General features: G+C 44.2%; 1 protein-coding gene and 1 long non-coding RNA gene across 8 annotated transcripts in view; one reads left to right on the forward strand and one right to left on the reverse strand.

Annotated features, from left to right (window-relative positions):
* LOC102956744 overlaps window positions 1–19,825 on the reverse strand; it is a 53,961-nt gene that overhangs the window by 32,707 nt on the left and 1,429 nt on the right. For all 7 annotated transcript variants that reach the window (XR_006218694.1, XR_006218695.1, XR_006218696.1 and 4 more), the window contains exons 3-4: window positions 8,400–8,514; window positions 6,545–6,712 (exon numbers count right to left, since the gene is read on the reverse strand). This is a non-coding gene — a long non-coding RNA (uncharacterized LOC102956744). The remainder of the gene's footprint in view (window positions 1–6,544; window positions 6,713–8,399; window positions 8,515–19,825) is intronic.
* GREM1 (gremlin 1, DAN family BMP antagonist) lies at window positions 3,185–15,661 on the forward strand. Its single transcript, XM_007097616.3, has 2 exons — window positions 3,185–3,325; window positions 11,670–15,661. The coding sequence occupies exon 2, from the start codon at window positions 11,671–11,673 to the stop codon at window positions 12,223–12,225; it is 555 nt and encodes a 184-aa protein (XP_007097678.1). The 5' UTR covers window positions 3,185–3,325; window position 11,670; the 3' UTR covers window positions 12,226–15,661.

Consider the following 19,825-nt stretch of genomic DNA (forward strand, 5'->3'; position numbering starts at 1 on the left):
TCTTCTTATTGTTTGCATTTCCCCAATTTACTAGTATAATCTAGTGCTTTTTCATGTTTATGGGCCATTAAGTTTCTTCTTTTGTGAAGTGCCCAGTCATGTGCTTTGCCAACTCCTACTGGGTTATTTGTAGAGTTTTTTCTTATTAACTTATAAGAGAAATCCATTCTGGATATGAATCATCTAGCTGTTATGTGACCATTGCAAACATCTTTTCTTTAACCATTGTCAAGTTAATCATCACATTTTTTTTTTTTTTTTCTGTAGGAAGGGCATACAAGGTCAGTTCCAAATGGGTGAGGGCTTTTTGTTTTCTTTAATCCAATGCAAGATGCCATACACAGTGTCTGCAATTAGTTGAAAATCGAGATTTGAGCAAAAGCTCTCCTACAAAGGCCTTCGAGGTTCTTCCCCAAATCTGAAGAGTAACCCCCTCTTAACATCTTGGGAGTTAGATGGAGACAAACACATGCTATACATCCAACAAGAGAAAACAAGAGTAATAGATTCTCCTTTAATAAACCAGTACCTGAGCAGGATCTAGACTTCTCAAAACAGCCTCACGGTAATTTGAAAGCAGTTTCTGTAAGTGACATTTATCATTTGGTGAACACTATTTTTAGCTCAGATTTAAAATTTTAACTTTGACTAATGGAGTCCTTCTAATTTTTCCCCCTCTTACTAAGAACAGGTTTCAATTATGTAATTATGGTTAAAGAGGTCTGAAGAGTTTTTACTCTTATGCCTGCCCCCTGATTGGATAATGGTTTGCAATGACTGGTTGAGAGCTGTGGAAACACAAATATGAGGCCAAAGGCTTGGATATCTGTGTAAATATTTACAAATACGCTTGACTATAAACTCTGTGAGGTGAAGGCCCATGTTTACTATATTCATGATGGTTATATATCCTCAGCATTCTGCTCAGTTGCTAATCCTAGTTAGTGGGCATGCGCTGAACATCCCCAGCTCACAACTATTTGTTAAATCCCAAGTCTGTCTTAGACACTTTGTGTTCTGTGAGCTCGGTGTAATCAGAGTGACCACTCTAGACAAAAGTCCCCACTCTCATGAAGCCTGCATTGTAGTGGCAGGGAGAGAGGAGTTAACGTGGAATAGTGGGGTAGGGTGGCAGTGTTTCTGTTGTAGAGACTGTGGTCTGAGAAGCCTCTGGAGAAGGGGGCATAGTGATATCAACAGCATTTACTAGACAGAGATAGAAACAGTCACAGAGATACTTTGAGATGTATAAAACCAGTGTCAGGGCTCCAGAACAATGACTTCCAATTCAGAAGGTAAGTTCTGCCTATGTATTTTGATTTGGGGCAGTTTATAGGAGTACTGAAAAAAAAAAATGACTGAAACATTGATTTTAAATTAGAAGGAGCTAATGCATTTGTAAAATATGCTCCCTTTTCCTTGGGGGAATAGTTTACACCCAGAGAGAACAATTGGCCTCTACAGACTGGTGGTGGCCTTTGGCCAGACTGTTAATTGCCTGAGCATTTTGTGTATTCCTGACCACCTATATCTCCTACAGCCCACCCCACCAGGATAAATCTTCAAGCCCCGCTGAATGTTCTCATTCAGCAAGCAGCTACAAACTAAGGCTCATGGGATGATTTAACAAAAAATTATTGGCAACATTTAAAGTGCAGCACTGAGTGTGTGGGTAGAAACTGCAATTGTACAAACAAAACTTTGGGACTGTAAAGATTCTCCAGGTATTGATTTAATGCAGACCACCTTCTTGTTTCATGTACTTGGAAAAACTAATTTCCAGTTCGTAAGAGTATCTAGTAGGTGTTCAGTGTTTCTTGCCCCCTCCCCACAAGGGACTGCCTAAAGAGATAAAAATCATGCTATTCTAGGGTTTTGTTTTGTTTTCTTAGCCAAGGGCTTAAATCACACATGTTTCATAAGTACCTTTTGCTGGGTTTCACTGTTTTGTTTATTTTGTTTTAGTGTCTACAGGCACCTTCAAATTTTCTTCTGTAACTATTTTCTTTTTTTTTTCCCAAAGTCATCATCTGACCTGGCTGATGGAGCCGGTCTGCAGAACTTGCAGACGGGTTGATTTTTGCACGGGCTGCAACTTCGACATACAGAATTTACGGCTTCTTTGAGGAACCAATTTTCAAGCTAAAAGAAAAAATGAAAGTGTTCGCTCATCTTTCGAAAAATATTTACGCGCTTAGTGTGTTCGCCACTATCCATTTGGGTTCTCAGTAATAAATACAGAATGTGACATCGGTTTTTCACAAACGTAGGTTTTTGTCTTAAATCTCCGGGAAGTTTATTTCCTCGTCTGACGTTTTATTTTCCTGATTTATTCATCTTGAACGGGCCACAGAAAACCTCCTCTCTCGTAGCTATTGTTCTCTCCCTTTTAAAGATGGCTTGGAAATGGAAACCTTGACTTCTGAGGGTCCTTTTCGGTTTATTCTCCCCTCCGTTACTCCCTTCTGTACACTCTCGGCCGAGGCCGGCAGCATCTGAGCTGAAAGAACCCGCGGCGGGTGAGGAGAGGAGGGTGTCGTTTGGAGACACAGGCTCCTGCCGGCGGCCGGCGAGCCCGCCGGGGTTAACGGGGGCGCGGGGGTCAGCGCCCTCGAAGTTGGGGGCCTCGGGCCGAGCCGCGCCGGAGCCGCTGCGACCGCTCAATCAGAGCATCCTGCGGTCCCGCTCCCGCCACGGGGAAAGAATCGCCTAATCTGTCGAGGTCCCACGGAGATCTTGCTCTTCCCGGGGCAGCCTCTGCGACCGAGCGCGTTGCGGGGCCGATGCAGGCGAAGCGGGACTGGAGAGAGGAAAAGCCCAGGCCTGGGTCGGAGGAGGACTGAGGGGCCGGGAGCCGGGGGGATTTCCTCCCGCGCTTCCCCCTCCAACGGGAGCGGAAAATGTGATTTGCTGTGCATTCCAGGCGCGGTTCCCTGGGGTGACCTCTCCCAGCCGGCCCGGGCGGGGGGAGCAGACAAAGAGGCGAGGCAGGCGGAGAGGGGACCCCGCGGGGAGGCAGGAGGGGTGCGGGGGGCGGGGGCAGTACCGGGAAAGGGGGCGGATAGCGGGTCCGGCGGTGGCGGCGGCGCCTGGCCAATGGAGAGGCGCGGCCCTGGGCGCCGCGCACGGCCGCCGGCATTTAAACGGGAGACTGCGCGATGCCCCGCACTCGGTGCGCCTTCCGCGGACCGGGCGACCAAGTGTGCAGCGAGAGTCCTACTCTCTGTCCGGCTGACCCCGCGCCAAGCCGGGGCGGCTCGGGCCGCGGCCGCACACCGCGCCCCGCGTCGAGAGGGCAGGCCCGAAAGACCCGCCGCACTGACAGGTGAGTGCGAAGGTGCCCGTCAGGGTGTGAGTGTGAGTTTGTGTATGTGAGATGTGTGTGTGTATGGGGGGAGGCGTGCAGAGGGGTCCCCTGCAAGAGACTCCCGCGTCCAGCTCGGTGCAGACGCGCGGTAGCCCTCCGCGCGCGCAGACCGAGGCCCCGGTACCTAGGGTGAATAATGCCGAAAAACTGGGGTCCTTCCTGCCAAAGTCGTGGCTGCCGTGACCTCACCTTGCAAGGTCCTCAGGGTGAGGCTGGGAAGGAGGACGACAACAGCGAGAGCTACGGCCCCGCATCCCATTTCCACCTCCCCGAGCCCCGCTAACGCGCTCCTGGTGCGCCTGCCAGCCGTGCCCGCACCTCGAAGGCGCGGAGTCCGGGTGGGCGCATCGCGGGAGCGGAGGGGTAGTGGGCGGGAGTGGTGGGGAGCGATGGGGACCTGCTGCTTGGCCGCAGACGAAGGGGCGAGCCGCACTAAGAGGGTGCCCTGTGTCTGAGGCGGGCGCTGGGGCTCGGGGACGTTTGGGGGCTCCCGTCCGAGTGCCGGGAGTGAGCCTGCGGTGGGCTGGAGGATCCGAAGAATCCAGCCGTGCGTCCATGGGCGCATCCTCAAGGTGAGATGGAGACTCAGGCAAGGGTAGAGTTCCGCCAAGTTCCGCCGCGGCGGAAACCCGAGCGTTGGGTAACGGGTCAGCTTCAGTGCCGTGCGCGATCCGGGACGCGGAGTACAGAGAGCCCGCGGTGCTCATACCGCACACACCACACACATCCACTTGCTGGCCACGCACGCGTGGGCGCTCGGTGCCCTCTTCTAGGCTTCTCCGCGCCTTGCGCGCCCCTTGGCTGAACCGCGAATGTCCAGGAGCCGGGCAGAGCTAACCCGCAGGGTCCCGTTCCCCTTAATTTGTGTTCTAGAGTGCCCCGCCTCGCCCCGCTGCGTCTCGTTAGCCACGGACGATGCGGGACTGGCGGCTCAGATGTCCAGGTGCTCCCCGTTCCCTGTCGCCGTCTTGCTGACTCCCTTGCAAGACCCGGGGCGGAGGGGCAGAGGTACTGTCACCTCGCCGGCCAGTGCTGTTTGTAGACTTAAGGTTTGGAGAACGGGAAGCGCCACCGCTCTGGCTTGGCATTGTCTTCGGGTCCCGGCTGCACCTTGGGAGCGCCCCAGCCTGGTGTTTCCCCGCGGCGGGCCCTGGCCACGGTCCCTGGGCGAGGCAGGGGGCAGACAGGAGGTGACCAATTTTTTGCAGTGAAGCCTTTCCCGCGCTCCCAGAGCTGGTCTGAATGGGTCCCAGGGTAGAATCCGGCTGTCGCCTTCTCCTCCTCTGTCGACTTTGAATCCCAGCTCTTTTAGACGTTAGGGGTTAAAATCTCTCTTTAAAGGCTACAAGGGCAGAGAGACGACCACTGGCAGGTAATTGGATCTCCTGCTGGAAAAAGCAGATCCGAGCGGTGCGCGCGTCTGTTTATGTTCCCCTTCGAGATGGTGCCAGGACACGAGTTGATTAAAACAATCTATTGTGTTAAGTGGGTCACGGGGATTTAAGCTGTCCAGGGACCCCAGAGGAGTGGCTTCCTTCTGGCTGTACACACAAGTTAAATAAATAGCAGAGAAGAGGTTAAGATAACCCCAATCACAGGGTGAGGAGTCTTCTTTCACCCCTGGGCTTTCCAGCCCCACACCCCTTCCTTTTCTTCTCTAATTTTTTCTTTTTCTTTCTTTCTTTTCTTTTTTTTTTTTTTTTTTTGGAGGTGGGTGGGGGGCGCTGAGAGACTTGAAGAGATGAACATTTCAAAGCAACTAGGGAAAGATCTTAAGAAACTAGTCTCATCTCCTCCCTGGTACACCCATGTCTGCAACAGTAGGTGATTTGATGGCTATCACTGAATAAATTGCACCCTTCGATTGTTAGTATTAACGAATTATTGAAGCATTCTTTAGAACGTAGTTACAGGGTGTGTGTGTGTGTGTGTGTGTGTGTGTGTGTGTGTGTGTGTGTGTTTAACCCTCAGGTCATTGTAGGAATTAAAGTCTTTTGTAACCTTTGTAATTTCACAGGTTTCCTATTTTCTTAAAAGTCCATTTTGAACGAAAATGTTTTGGTAACCCACGATCCATAGGAAATCCTACTTGGCTAACACAGTCTTTATCTGAATGGTTACAAAGAGAAGATAGGAACCTACTATGTCCCCACATCTTTGAATGAGCGCTGCCTGCTTGTCTTCTAAACTGAAGCCCTCCATCTTAATGTTTATGTATTACAAGTGGTAGAAGGCTAAGAAATTTTACGCCACAGAACCCTTTACCAAGAAATGCTTGTCAACAGCAAAGTTGTGCAGCATGTCCTAGAGTAGAAGGACAGATAGGAAAACCCAGCCCTTTTATGTAAAGAGAAGTGGGGGTAGGGTGGGTAGGGCAAGTCGCTATGGCATCCAACTGAAAGGACCGATCAGGCAAGTGTTACCAGACATGTCTTACATCTGCAAGGAATTTTCTTCAGTTTTAACATATGCTCTTAGAAATGCAAAGCACAACAGTAATTCCTGGGACAACAGAAGTTTTTTCCTTCGCATGTGAACATGAAGATACAAACTAGATAATCATTTGACTTACAATATTCTTCATACTGACTTGTGTTAGAAACAAGTCCATCTGTCCCTTGTTAAATACTGTGCAGAGTGCCCATAGAACAGTGGTTAAAGACATGTTTGGGGGCTAGGTAGGACTGGTGCCAAACCCTGGCTCTCCAACTGAGTAGCTGTGTGACCCTGAACAGACTCCTAACTCTTCTGGATTCCCTAACTGATGAAACGAAGACAATATTATCCACCTCATGCTCTACTATGAGCATCTTCTATGTAGAAGAAATTCTAAAATACGGTCAGAATTTAGCACAAGGCCGTGTGTACTAAGGGTTCAAAATATAGATAGCTCTTATTAGTAATGATGATATTGGGGGAAGTTAGTAACATTATATGGCACCAGATATATTACAAGGTGGTTCTGAAATTAAATCCCAAATCCCACTCACACGGGAACGAGTGCACATCTTGCACCACAATCAAAAACCTATAAACCGGCTGTCTCTCAGTAATGCTCCTCAGTGAACATTGATTACTCTCTAACTTGTTTCATGTTGACCTCAAAAATTATATATAATCATTCACTTCAACAAAAATTCCTCCAATGAGCAGAGAGTTCCTGAGGTACTTAACTACCTGGTGGTGTCCCTCATGTCCCCTGAAATGTGGGCCACAGTCTGACTTAGCTTGGCTGGTCTTCTGAATAGAGAGGTTGTGGTTAGGGTCTTGCAACACATACAACACGAGCCTTTATGTTCTACTAATTCGCCAGCAAGTAGCTCCTATCTTCTTGGTTTCACTTGTCTGAAAAAAAAAAAAAAATCAACCCAGTGCATGCTTACAAAATTCTCTACTTAACTTCTAAAAGCTGTCTTTTTAAAAATTAAAGGTCAAATTAAAAATAACCTTTGCCCTTCTCAAAGATTTAGTGCTGAGAAGAAGGAAGACATTATTCTAAAATCTGGCCTGCATTTGCTGTCACTTTCATTATTTTCTCCTACTGGGAGAATAATTTGATGTCATGCCTGTTGAATGTTTTTCTAAAACTGAATTCATCAGGAGGAATTGATCGGATGTCCAGGCATAGACATCTGGATTGCTGACTATTGTGAACTCAGTGTAATTCCCACTCAGGACTCCATTTAATGGATTATAAGCAGGTAGGTTAGTGAAAATGAGAAACACAGCAAGGAGAGTGCCCAAAAGTTGGCCTAAACTTTCCTAAAGACACAGACCATTGGAAACAGGTCACACAGAGCATTTTTATTTCTGATTCCCTAGAGTTAGATGATTGTGTTCTTAGAGCCTTGTGAAGATTGGAATAAATCACCGTGACCTACACAGGACAGAGGTGGTTGATATGGCTTATCCTGCGTGCAGATGTTTTCCCTTGATCTCTAAGGGAAACCTGAAGGAAAGCATCAGCTAGAGAAGACCTGCTCTGAGAGTATCATGTGCTCTGGGACAGATGGATTGGAGGGGAGGACAGTAGTAATGGAAAAAAAAAAAAGGTAAGGGTGGGTGGGTCTTGCTGATGGAGAACAGTTGTAGGAGAAAGTTCATCATGAAAATACTAGTTGGAGAAGCAGAAATGCATTAAGGCGAAGTGGAGGCAGGGTTATAAAGAAGAATGCTGCCTGCAGTGAGAAAAAAGGGAGGTCTTTGTGGGTGTCGGGATGCACTGTGTACCAGGAGATGCAGCTTTACTGTAATGATGTGAGTGGGTCATTTTGTGAATGCAAATTACCAAAAATGTTTGCAGCTCACAGTTGGGCATGAGTGGTAGATCCTAGGAAACTGAATCTTGATTAGCATTTGGATTGATTTTTGATAATGGGGCACTCTGCTAGGTATTGATGTGGAAAAGAATTGTCCTCAAGAAATTTACATCTTCTTGATTTCCTCCATGTCTGTGATATTTACAAAGTGCAAATTATTTGGTGGTAATATGATTGGGATTGCAAGACAAAGCAGTTCCTTTTCCTTCACTGCATAATCATGACCAGTCTGGGGTGTGTGCGTGGGGGACGTGGGGTGATTGGCCACAATGACTTGATAGAACCCTGGTCCTAGTACTATTAGAGTTCTCATCCTTCTAACTCTTACTCATGTGGAATATGCAGAGTCCTTCAGGGCACTGCTGTTTCTGAAGCTGAGGTCTGTGTTGATTGAAATTCCTGAAGTTGGATTTTACTTTTCTCCAAATAACTAGTTATCAGGTTTAAAGAGTCTAAAGCCTCACAGTAAGTGCTAAAGATCTTTTAAAAAGTAGGATTTAAAAAAAAGAAAGAAAAGCCATTCTATAACATTTTCCACACGTAATAAATCTTATTTTAAGAAAAATTTACTTTTCTTAAAAAAAACCCAAAACCAAGAAAAACGGCCTGCCACTCTAGACCGCTTTGGCTTATGGGGTTCACACGCTCCCAAAGGAACAGGAAGACTGTCCAAATTAAAACCGAAAGCCACAGTTGACTGATTTTGAATTTACCTCTTACTTCATTGTCAGTTTCTGCCATAGCGAGTACAGTGGCTTCAGTTAGAATATAAAACCCACAGCATTCTGCACGGGACCAGGTAAAAAGTAGTGGGTATCTGGAGTTTTCCTAGAAAAAGGAAGACAAATATTAAGGCTAGAGGGAGTTTGCTATACGGCAAGTCAGAAATAAAGAAGGTCGTATTTGGCTCAGCTGCTCACTGGCACATGTGAAGGCATTTTAAAATGAAAAGAACAGAGACTGTGTAAGTCAGTGTGGTCTATAACAAGCATTCATTTAACAAAAGAGCACCTACTCTGTGCCAGGCACTGAGAATAAGGTGATGAATAAGGCCTCATGACTCTTGGACTAGGTATTCATTTAATGACAGACGTGAAAATGCCAGGAAGGAAAAGTTGAGTATAAAAAGAGTGCTATGTTGGTCTGGAGAAAGGAAATTGCATTTTTTGGACAGATGTGTGTGTGTGTGTGTGGCAGGGGGCAGGGGGTAGCCTTATGACATGAACTGTCATATGCAGACAATGTACATTCCCAGGTTTGGATTGGCCTCTGTGATGTTGGGCTCTGAGGGTCTTGCCCTAGGAGGGCTGAATTGTCCTGGGGGCCATTTTTAGTAGGGATGAGGGGAGACTATGGGTGTAGGCCAAGGACTGTCTCATGTGCTCCTCTTTGAAATGGGCAGAGACTGAATTTTAGTTTAGATCCTGACCCCCAGTTGAATAAATAGCAGAAACTTGTAAAAGCTTCTCAAATTCATAATATATTTGCCATGGCTCAAGTTATCCTGGTCTCTGGAGAAAATCAACACTGTTTTATAACTGGACTTTTCTCATGAGTGATTTTTTTTAAAGACAAAACAAGGAAATTAATTTTTTGTTGTTGTTGAGGCAAAAAAAAAAAAAAAAAAAAGGCTCTGTTTAAAGAACAGGGATGTTGTAACATAAACTGACAAAAGCCAGGGAGTCAACAGTCAGAAGAACAGGAGCTAAATGTCACATTGTCTGTTCCAAATTTGAACTTGCCCAAAAGTATTAGGTTAATGTTAGGAAAATGATGCCATTTAAGGATATTTTAAATTTCATGTTTAATTATGTTAATTTGACATTATCCTTGGGGATGCATGGTCTTGGGACTATTGCTTAGAGAATGTAGATTCCACACTGTCTTTGTCTTTGAAAGGTAATTGCTTTAGTTAATCATACAACTTGTATAGTTCCTTAGGGTAACTGTAAGGTTACTTGGGGAGTGTAAGGTTACTATTAAATTGCACTTAGCGTTATTATGTGTTAACACCAGTATACAGAATAGAGCAAGGAGATGGGTACTTCACAGCTATGCCCTTAGGTTCAGAATCATGGGCGTAGGGGCAGGGGGAAGGGGAAGCCTCAAGATTCAGGTCTGATTTGGTATGATGACCTGAGAGAGAGGCTGTGAATTTGAAATTGTACTTTTTGAAAAGAAAATCCTTCCACATTTTAATAACCCTGTGTTCCAAAGCTACGAGTGCTATAGGCCTTACTACTCAAAGCTTGTTAGAAAGGCAGACTTACTGAATTAGAATCTGCATTTAACAGCACCCTGGATGAGTGTCTACACATTGAGGTTTCTGAGAGGCACCGTATCAGGAGAATCTTAATAGTCTGATGCTTGCACTGTCTTTAAAAATATGCTTCAGCTCCTCCCCTTCCTCCTCGTTCTACCTGCTCTCAATACTCTGCCTCTAGAACAGCCCTCCTTTCTCTGGTTTACATTCCTCATTCCATTTTTTCCTCTCCCCATCCTTGCTTTCCTGTCCTGTTTTTTGTTTTTTGTTTTTTGTGTTTTTTTTTTTTTTTGGTCTGTTTTCCCTCTGCCTCCCCAACTTACTTAATTTTTTTTGTCATTGTTCATTACCCTTTATGACCCATGTCTAAGGCCCATCCACAAAAATTCACTATCATTCATTTATTCTACATGTGTATGGCATTTATTAATGTAAATATTTGCACAGACCTATTGCCTTGTGCCCATTTTCTATATTCTAAGTTTTACACAAACACACACATAAATGACCTATTTCACCATTTAAAAGTAGAAAAGTGTATATCATGATATAGAGAATGATATAATAAATATCTGTGCCAGATTAAAAATGAGAATAAATGAGAGCTCAAGGGGTCTTATGAGTTATGTGACCTTTCTGATAAGGTAATTTGTTCTGTCTGCAATACTGCCATATCTTTGGTTGGTTCTCAAATTGCTTTTACTTGTATATCAAATTTGGTGTGAGCCACCCTGTCTGGAGAGATGAGGTGTTTGTACCTGTGCTTAAATTAAGTCATTTATGGAGAAGTAAAGTGATTTTTCTCAAGGTTAGACACCAAGTTGTTGCCCTAGCACTTTGACCTGAAACTCAGTCTTGACTTTTCATCCAGCGTTCTTCCTGTTAATTATTCTCTCTCTGTCAGGTGCTTTCCAGTCTCCTTCGTGGGTCTCCTTGCAATGCCTGGTATCAGTGAACATCTCCTAAGTATCTAACCAATTGAACAAGGTGCAACTCAGGAAGCGCTCAGGCTAGGCCAAGAGAAGAGACTAGAAGCCTTTCCTGACAGAGGAAACCTGGGCAATGAGGTTGATTGGTCTTGCCATAAAACAAAATAGAAAATTGGTTTGCCCAAAGAGATGCAAAGTTCACTCGGTATCGTACAAGAACGAATACAATTAAGTGACCATAATACAAAGTCAGATGTGACTGGTGTCAGTAACCAGGAAGGAATTCCAGTGGCAGTACATGCCATGAAGAGGCAGGCCCTGACTGAGCTCAAACCTTGGCATATTCACTGGTGACCTGGGGCAAGCTACTTCATGGCTTGGTGGCCTGGTGGGTGATGAGAATAACAGTACCTGATTCACAGAGATACTGTGAAAAGGAAATGAAGTATTTTACATAAAGTGTTTAACAAGTGCCTGAAAGGGGCGCCTGGGTGGCTCAGTCGGTTCAGTGTCCGACTTTGGCTCGGGTCACCATCTCACAGTTCGTGGGTTCGAGCCCTGCGTCGGGCTCTGTGCCAACAGCTCAGAGCCTGGAGCCTGCTTCGGATTCTGTGTCTCCCTCTCTCTCTGCCCCTCCCCTGCTCTCTTCTCTCTCTCTCTCTCAAAAGCAAAACAAAACAAAAAACAAAAAACAAACAAAACCAGTGCCTGATAAAATGTTAGCTGCTAATAATTTTCTAACTGACTTGTCTGTTTGTTGTGTCTCCCCTCTCTGTGCCTCCCTCCTCTAGCATGAGCCGCACGGCCTACACTGTGGGAGCCCTGCTTCTCCTGTTGGGGACCCTGCTGCCCACCGCTGAAGGGAAAAAGAAGGGGTCCCAGGGTGCCATCCCCCCGCCAGACAAGGCCCAGCACAATGACTCAGAGCAGACTCAGTCTCCCCAGCAGCCCGGCTCCAGGAACCGGGGGCGCGGCCAAGGGCGAGGCACCGCCATGCCCGGCGAGGAGGTGCTGGAGTCCAGCCAGGAGGCCCTGCATGTGACTGAGCGCAAATACCTGAAGCGGGACTGGTGCAAAACCCAGCCACTGAAGCAGACCATCCACGAGGAGGGCTGCAACAGCCGCACCATCATCAACCGCTTCTGCTATGGCCAGTGCAACTCCTTCTACATCCCCAGGCACATCCGGAAGGAGGAGGGCTCCTTTCAGTCCTGCTCTTTCTGCAAGCCCAAGAAATTCACCACCATGATGGTCACCCTCAACTGCCCCGAACTGCAGCCGCCCACCAAGAAGAAGAGGGTCACTCGAGTCAAGCAGTGTCGATGCATATCCATCGATCTGGATTAAGCTGGGCACACCCAGCCTGTCCTCGGGATGCAGCCCCAGGCGGGCCCAGAGCCAGACCTAAAACCACCCGATTCTTACTTGGCTTTAAACCTACAGGCAAGAAGAACCACCAGCTGCCTTCTGACAGGAGCCTGCTAGTGCGTAGTTAGTGTGCTTGAGTGTGCATGGGTGTCTGTGGGTGTTTGCAGACACCAGAGGAGGGCACTTCCTAGTGTGTAAGCCTTTCCGTTTCCATGGGGATGGCCCAGAAAGCCCACACCAGGGAAGGCACATGAAGAGGGGCAGGGCTGTGGTCTGGTTCTGCCTGTGTATTACATGTGCCATCCCTCCCTGGGGGCCAGAATCTCCCTCCCGAATGAATGTTAACAGGAGAGGCTACTCTGACCGCAAGAGACCTGTTGTAGTGCTGCATTATACTCGGCAAAGGTGTTTCCACCTGTGCATGCTTCCCTTCCACAGCCCATCCCTTCTTAGGCTCTCAGTGACCGTTTCAATCTAATCCCCTATCTGCTAAGGGCTCTAAATGAGCTCACTTGACCATAGATGCAAATGTTTCTCATTTGGGGAAGACTCTTCGGACTCGGAGAGGCTGGTGTGTACATGGGCAAGAAGGACATAGGAGTGAGAGAAGGGAGGGATTGAGGGGGAGGACCAGTTGGGCACAGTAAAGTTCAGGGAGATGTGCAGGGTCTTGAAAGGCCACTCCCTGAACACAGTGCAACCCCAGGCTTCAGCAAGTCTTTCCCTGCTATTTAACTGAAACCAAGTGAACGGAGGAGAAATGGAATTGCCAAATCCTCATTGACTGTGGCCATCACCATGATCTGCTGAAATTGGCTGTAACCCAACACCAAACTTAAAACATAAATATTGACCACTCCTATTTTCAGAACCAAGTGAGTGAGCTGAACCAAGACAAATCTCCCCCTTCGCCCCTCTCAGGTGGACGGCAGATGGAGCTCAGACCAGCCCCCCCCTCCCCCCGCCGCCATCCCCTGCCAGTGCAGGGATAGGAAGAAAACAAACGCCTCATAAGCAGAAGGTCTTAGTATCTTTCCTTTTGCTTGGTGGTAATCACCTCTTTCCCAGTCCATTATTTCTGTATAATGCTTCTGAGAGCCACAACCCTGTATTCTAAAGATTCTGCTTCTGCTAAGTGTACCTGGCAGTGAAGAACCAAGCTAAGAGGGGAGAGTTTAGGGCCTGCTCCATTTTAGCTAGAGGTAGATTTTGGGTCTTTATGTTTTAGCCATTGGTAGGAGATTGAGCTGGAGAGCAGAGGAAAAGAAGGAAATAAAGGAGACTGCCTCTGGCTAAGGAGTAATTTAATGCCGGGGAGGAGATAGAAGGGATGTGTCCTCCTCTTCTTCCTTTGCTTTCTCGGGGTCTAATGCGAAACCCCAATTAAGAAAGAGCATTTGGGTGGTGCGTTAGCCATGTCTCTACTGGTGGTGGGATTCGTCTAACATTGGAACCATTCAGAACATACTAGTAGACCCCTCCTCTGATTAAACCTGGGTAGGGATTATCTAATGGCCGAAGTACAGGGTGGGTAGACCTTAACTACGGTTTGGATTTGGCTAACCTGTTCTCTTCAAGCCTGAGGTTTTCTATGTAAACCCATCCCCACCCCCCAAACACTTGTTTTGCCTTGTACCATCTCATCCCCATTAGCCAAGTCATGTGTAATTTGGGAACCATTGACCAGCATTTTATTTGCCCAGCGAAGCTCCAGCATTGCACTAAAGAGGCTTCTTGTATTTTATTTTATTTTTTTGGTGCAGCACTCTCCCATCTGACAACTAAGCGGGAACCATACTTTGAGGCAGAAGTTAATCTTGAACGCTCAAAATATTGGGTCTGATTTTGAAACTTTTAAACTCACTACTGATGATTCCACACCAGGCAAATTTGTTCGAACACACGGGCTGTGCATTTCGTATACACTGTATGCCCCTGCCCTGAATCCTTCTATCTTCCACATCCTCCAACAATAAAGCACAGAATGGATTTAATTAAGCACACAAATACTAAGCCAGAATTTTGAGGGCGGGGGAGAGGAAAAGAAAGGGGAAGGAGCTGAACATGTAAAAACCACACGACAGAGGAAAAATGACATTCAGAATCGGCAGACACTGAATTTCTCTGGTTGTTTTAACTCTGCCACAAGCATTCAATTTTGTTAAAAAGAGATGACTTAAGTTGGCAGCAGCAATTTTCTTTTAGTAGCTTGTACCATGGTCTTGCATGTAAGTCGGATTTGGCTTAAGTAAAGAGAATTTCCTCAAAATTAACTTCACTGGGATAATCAGCAGCATAACTACCCTGAAAAAAAACAGTGCTGGCCAAAGAGGGAGATGTCTGCTTTTCTGACTGTGCCTATATTAAGACTAGCAAAGTATGGTATGTCTTCCAACATTTATTGAAAGTGCCATATCTGTTACATATTGTATTGGAGTCACCGATGAAGAAATATGTTTTTTTCATTACTATAGTAGAATATTTTTTTATGGCAAGATATTTGTGATCTCAATCTTTCCTATTCAAATAATGCCAAACACCAAATATGAATTTTATGATGTACGCTTTGTGCTTGGCATTAAAAGAGAGAAACACACGTCCTGCAAGTCTGTAAGTTGTTTTTTGTTTTTTTTTTTTTTGTTATTGTAATTCTTCAAAGTTACAAATGCAAGTGAAAAATCTGGAGGAAAAGATAATTTCCACTGTGTGGAATGTGAATACTTAAACAAAAAGTTATGGTTATTTAATGTAATTATTAATTCAAATCCTTTGGTCACTGTGATTTCAAGCATTTTTTTTCTCCTTTATTTGACTTTTCTCTGAGTTAAGCAAAGATGAAACTGACACATTGTATGTTGTTAGAGGTTTTTTTTATCAGGTCAGAGGGAAACAATAAAATCTTGACACATCTGAACATGTGCAACAGAGTCAGGACCTGAGCTTTTGTGTTTTTGTTTTTGTTTTTTAATTGAATGTTCCTTAAAGGTTAACATTTCTAAAGCAATATTAAGAAAGATTTTAAATGTTATTTTGGAAGACTTAATGATGTGTGTATGCAAATAGCTGATAATAATGAATAGTTCAGACGTCCTTTTAAGGGAGAAGATCTAAAATGAAAAATGTATGTGCAGAACATGTATAAATGACCAGTCAGTGCTTAAGAGTGGAGGTAGTTCTATTGATTTGTCATTCTCAAGATATTTAATATCAACTGCATTATGTATAGTGTGTGCTTCAATCTTTTAAAAACAACAGAGGATTATATGGACTATGACTGAATTACTTTGCTATGTTTGAGGAGGAGAGGGGATTGGATGGTCTCATAAAAACTAATTTGGTTTAAAGCAAAGTTTTATGAATTTGAAACTAGATTTTGATTTCGATCCCAATTATGTTCTATATAACCTTTCCCAAAGAGCAACCAATAAATTGAAACTCTTCTGTGTGTGTGTGTGTGTGTGTGTGTGTGTGTGTGTGTGTGTGTGTTTAACTGGTAGTGTTTACAGGGTAGGGTGAACAGGGGCTCACTTGTCATAGGAACAAAGGTAGAAAGGAGATCATTGGATCTCTTGTGATCCCAAAGGAAATTTAATTCTTCCACCTAGACTTTTATAATTTCAGTAGGACACCTCAGGCCATGGCAGTTAGAGGTGGGGGGAAAGTTGGTATGCAATGGAAAATACCAGCCTCTTCCCCAGAGCTAGAAACAAGAGCTGGAAAGGGCTTTGTTTTCAGTAATGGAAGAGTTGCCATGCAGAAATGATAATGGTTTTATTTTGAGGTGTTCAAGGGAAAAATGGAAAAAAAGATTTGGGGCTCACTAGAAGGAAGATAATAATGAGAGTAATTCATCAATGCAATGAGCTGCCTTTAAGATGGTGAACTCCCTGTGCTTGGAAGTATGAAAACACATGCTAGATGTCACTTAGTAGGGATGTGAGGTAAAGTGAGTTCTTGTCCTGGGTATGCAATTGAAGTAGATTTCTGAGGTCCCTTCCTACTTGGACATACAATACAGGATTTCTACTAGGTATTGGTGCCCTGACAATGGTGATGAAAACCCCGGAAACTACGTATGGAGTGCTTAGGCCAGACACTGTGCTAAGAATTCTTTTTGAGTTGTTCCCCACAATATTCATATATTGTATGTATACCATTACATACACTGCTAGGAGGCAGTGAACTCGTAGGGTTTCACTGCAACACGTGTGCCCTTAAACACTGTGCAAAATTGTGATATGCTCAACTTATATCAGTTTATTCTTTTAAGGATGGAACACAGCACTCTGCAAATAGATCCAACTCTTAATTATTCACATTTAATGACTATGATTACCCTGAGGTTGCAGCTGGCATCATCAGGAGCCCTAGCTCCAAAGCACTTAAAGGCTCTTTGCCAGTTCTCTTTTTGTTATGGGCTCCTTGGACTTGGAGGGGAAAGATGGCAGCAATTACCAAGGAGACAGTGTCCTCAGAAAAGCCACACCCACCTCTAAGAGGCAACATCTGAACAGGGTAATGGACTGGATACAGAAATGCATTCTAGATTTAAAAAAAAGTACATGGTAGGATATCAGCAAAAATGTAGTGAGGAGCTCTGAAAATTCTCTCCTCCATAAAAACCAATGAAAAACTGGCAAAAATAACCAGAATCAACTTTTTAGAACTTTGAAAATTAACTTCAGGCCTGTGGCAGTCTGGGGGACATTTATTTGAGAAAGAAGGATGAATCTCTGTAAGAGCAGTGAACACTATGATATTGTAATTTGCCCTGTTCTCATCCTTCCTCTCCAGTTTCATAGAAGACTTAAAAACCAAGAGTCTGCAATTATTGTGAAAACCAGCAGTCGAGCAGACACTGGAGGGGGTAGAATGGGATTGGAGTTTTTTCAAAGCTGAATCCCCAGAGAACTGTCATTATTTGACTTGTCTGTCAGGTCCTGGAGACCCCACTTGCAAGGCTATCTTTATTTGACCTGACTGGAAGCTGCCCAGTGTGAAAGGCTTTGTTGAAAACAATTAGAGGCAATTGATTATTTTTGTGGCTGCTTGAGGTAGAGGACAGCACTTGGGGCAAACAGAAGGCTGAACAAAAAGCTTAATGGAGGGAATAAGATTTCCTTCGGTCTTTGAAAAGCTTCAACACAGTACTGGGAGTCTAGAAGGCCAAATGCAGGTGTGGAGTTGTGTACAAGCCCAGGGCTTTCTACATGCTCAGGAAGAATGCGAAGAGACTGTAGACTCTTATCTCAGGATGATCATGAGGCTCTGCATAAGCAGGAAGTCAGTTGTCTACTGCCTGTCTGAATATTGATGCTGTGCCCCAACATTTATACAGAACCCACTGGCAAAGACTGATAGATTTATCGGTTCCAAGTGTTTAAGGAAATCACTGTTCAACCATTCACTGACCACGAAACTAACCAAGCAGAGACTCCAGTGGCAAGACACAACAAAAAATACAGACTTTACTGAATTAATTCATAAAAGTCACTAAACAAAGAAACATCAAACACTGACAACAGCAAATCCTGGGGAGCAGGAGAGAGACCGATTTGAAGAGTTACCCCATTATATTATTACTTAAAACTACTTGTATGTTCAGATGACAAGATCTTATATGTAGAAACCCAAAGGAATCCGCAAAAGAAATATCAGAGCTATCTTAGTCCATTCAGGCTACTGTAACAAAATATCACCGACTGGGTGGCTTATGAAAACACAGTTATTTTTCACAGTTTGGAGGCCAAAAGTCTGAGATCACAGTGCCAGCGTTGTCAGGTAAAGTCAATACTTCTGGGTCCCAAACATCTTTTCATAACTTTACATGGTGAAAGGGCTAGAGATCTCTCTGAAGCCTCTTTTGTAAGACACTGATCCTATTCGTGAGGATTTCACCCTCATGACTTAAGGACACCCCAAAGGTCCCACCTCCAAATATCATCACATTAGGGGGTAGGACTTAAAAATATGAGTTTTGGGGTGGATACAACCATTCAGACCACAGCAAGAACTTAATAAATGAGTTTATCAAGATTGCTGGACACAGGATCAATATACAAAAAATTAATTGTATTCTATATACCAGTAATGAGAAAAACTGAAAATGAAATTAAGAAAATAATTCCTTTGCTATAGCATCAAAAAGAGGAAAATAGGAATAAATTTAACAAACGAATGAACTCAACTAACGAAGTGCAAGACTTGTACATTGAAAATTATAAGACATTGTTTAAAGCAATTAAAGAAAACCAAAATAAATGGAAAGACATCCTGTGTTCATGGATTAGAATTTTAATGCAAATTGAATACAATCCCTATCGAAATCCGAACTGGTTTCTTTGCAGAAATGGACGAGCTAATCCTAAAATTTATATGAAAACGCAAGGGACCCAAAATAGCCAAAACCATCTTGGAAAAGAAAACCAAAGGTGCAGGACTGACACATCCTGATTTCAAAACCTACAGCAAAGAACTGTTGTCAGGCAAACATCCTTATAAACTACCATTAGATTAAGAAATAGATTTCTTTCCCAGCCTCTCCAGAGGCTCTCCTTATGTCCCACCTCAATTTTAACCCTTTCCCACATGACAATAATAATCACGCCTTCAACTTTTATAGTAAATTCTTCTTTGCATATCTCTATAGTTTTATCACCAAAGTGTACATCCCTAACTCTATACTGGTTCCAGACAGTTCAAGTGGTAAAAGATTAAAGACCTGAGGTAAGGCAGGTCTAACCGTCTTCCTATGATCTTGATGGTGATCAGCAAGTAGAGGATTACCAGTATCCATTTCCTCCTATTGCACCAACAAATTCACTGGGAAGGCGGTTAAAATCATTGGATATTTCAAGGTATTTGAGGTAACTATTCTCATTTTCCCTGTTCCCCATTATAATAAAAACAAGGTTTTGATACTGAAACTCACAAAACAATCCTACTGTCTTCTATGTGTATGGCTGAAACCACTTTCTCTATCCTGTGTATTTCTCATTAAATAATGCATCAAGAGTCCATTAGAAATGAGCTTCACTTCCTTTCAGGACAATCCATTCCACAAGTGCCAATGCTGACACTTGGAAGGTAGAAGTTTATTATGACACCACAATGACAGCAGAGGTTAAATTTGGGATGATATCTATTATTTTTTACTTCTTGCATTTTTTCTCCTTAAAATTTTTTGTTTGGAGCTACCCTTCCCTCATTCCTTGTGGTGCCATTGAGGCTTATCATTGTGTGTTTTATTCCTATTCCCTCTGCAGGCATAGGGGTGACATAAGACCATACTGGAAAATCAGAATATTCATTTCATTTGGCCACCATGGTGGGTTTTAAAAATGGGCTTGAAAGTCAAACTTAGCCCATAAGAATCTTCCTTCAGATATGAATACAGAGGCTGGGAGAAAGGATTTTTTTTTTCCCTCCTCTGGAATCATAAGCTGGTAGACCAAAATCTCCTGACAGTCACTGGCCTGACAGTCTCGGGTATATGGATGAAACTGTTTGAAGAGTTAAGCATCTGAACACAGTAAAGCAGAGTCAAAAGATGGACCAAGTATCTTAATGAAAGAATTTT

The sequence above is a fragment of the Panthera tigris genome, chromosome B3 (genome assembly GCF_018350195.1).
Source record: "Panthera tigris isolate Pti1 chromosome B3, P.tigris_Pti1_mat1.1, whole genome shotgun sequence".
NCBI lineage: Eukaryota > Metazoa > Chordata > Mammalia > Carnivora > Felidae > Panthera > Panthera tigris.

Excerpts from the sequence above, each read along its gene's own strand:
- GREM1 (XM_007097616.3), top strand. The coding sequence starts at position 11,671 with ATGAGCCGCACGGCCTACACTGTGGGAGCCCTGCTTCTCCTGTTGGGG.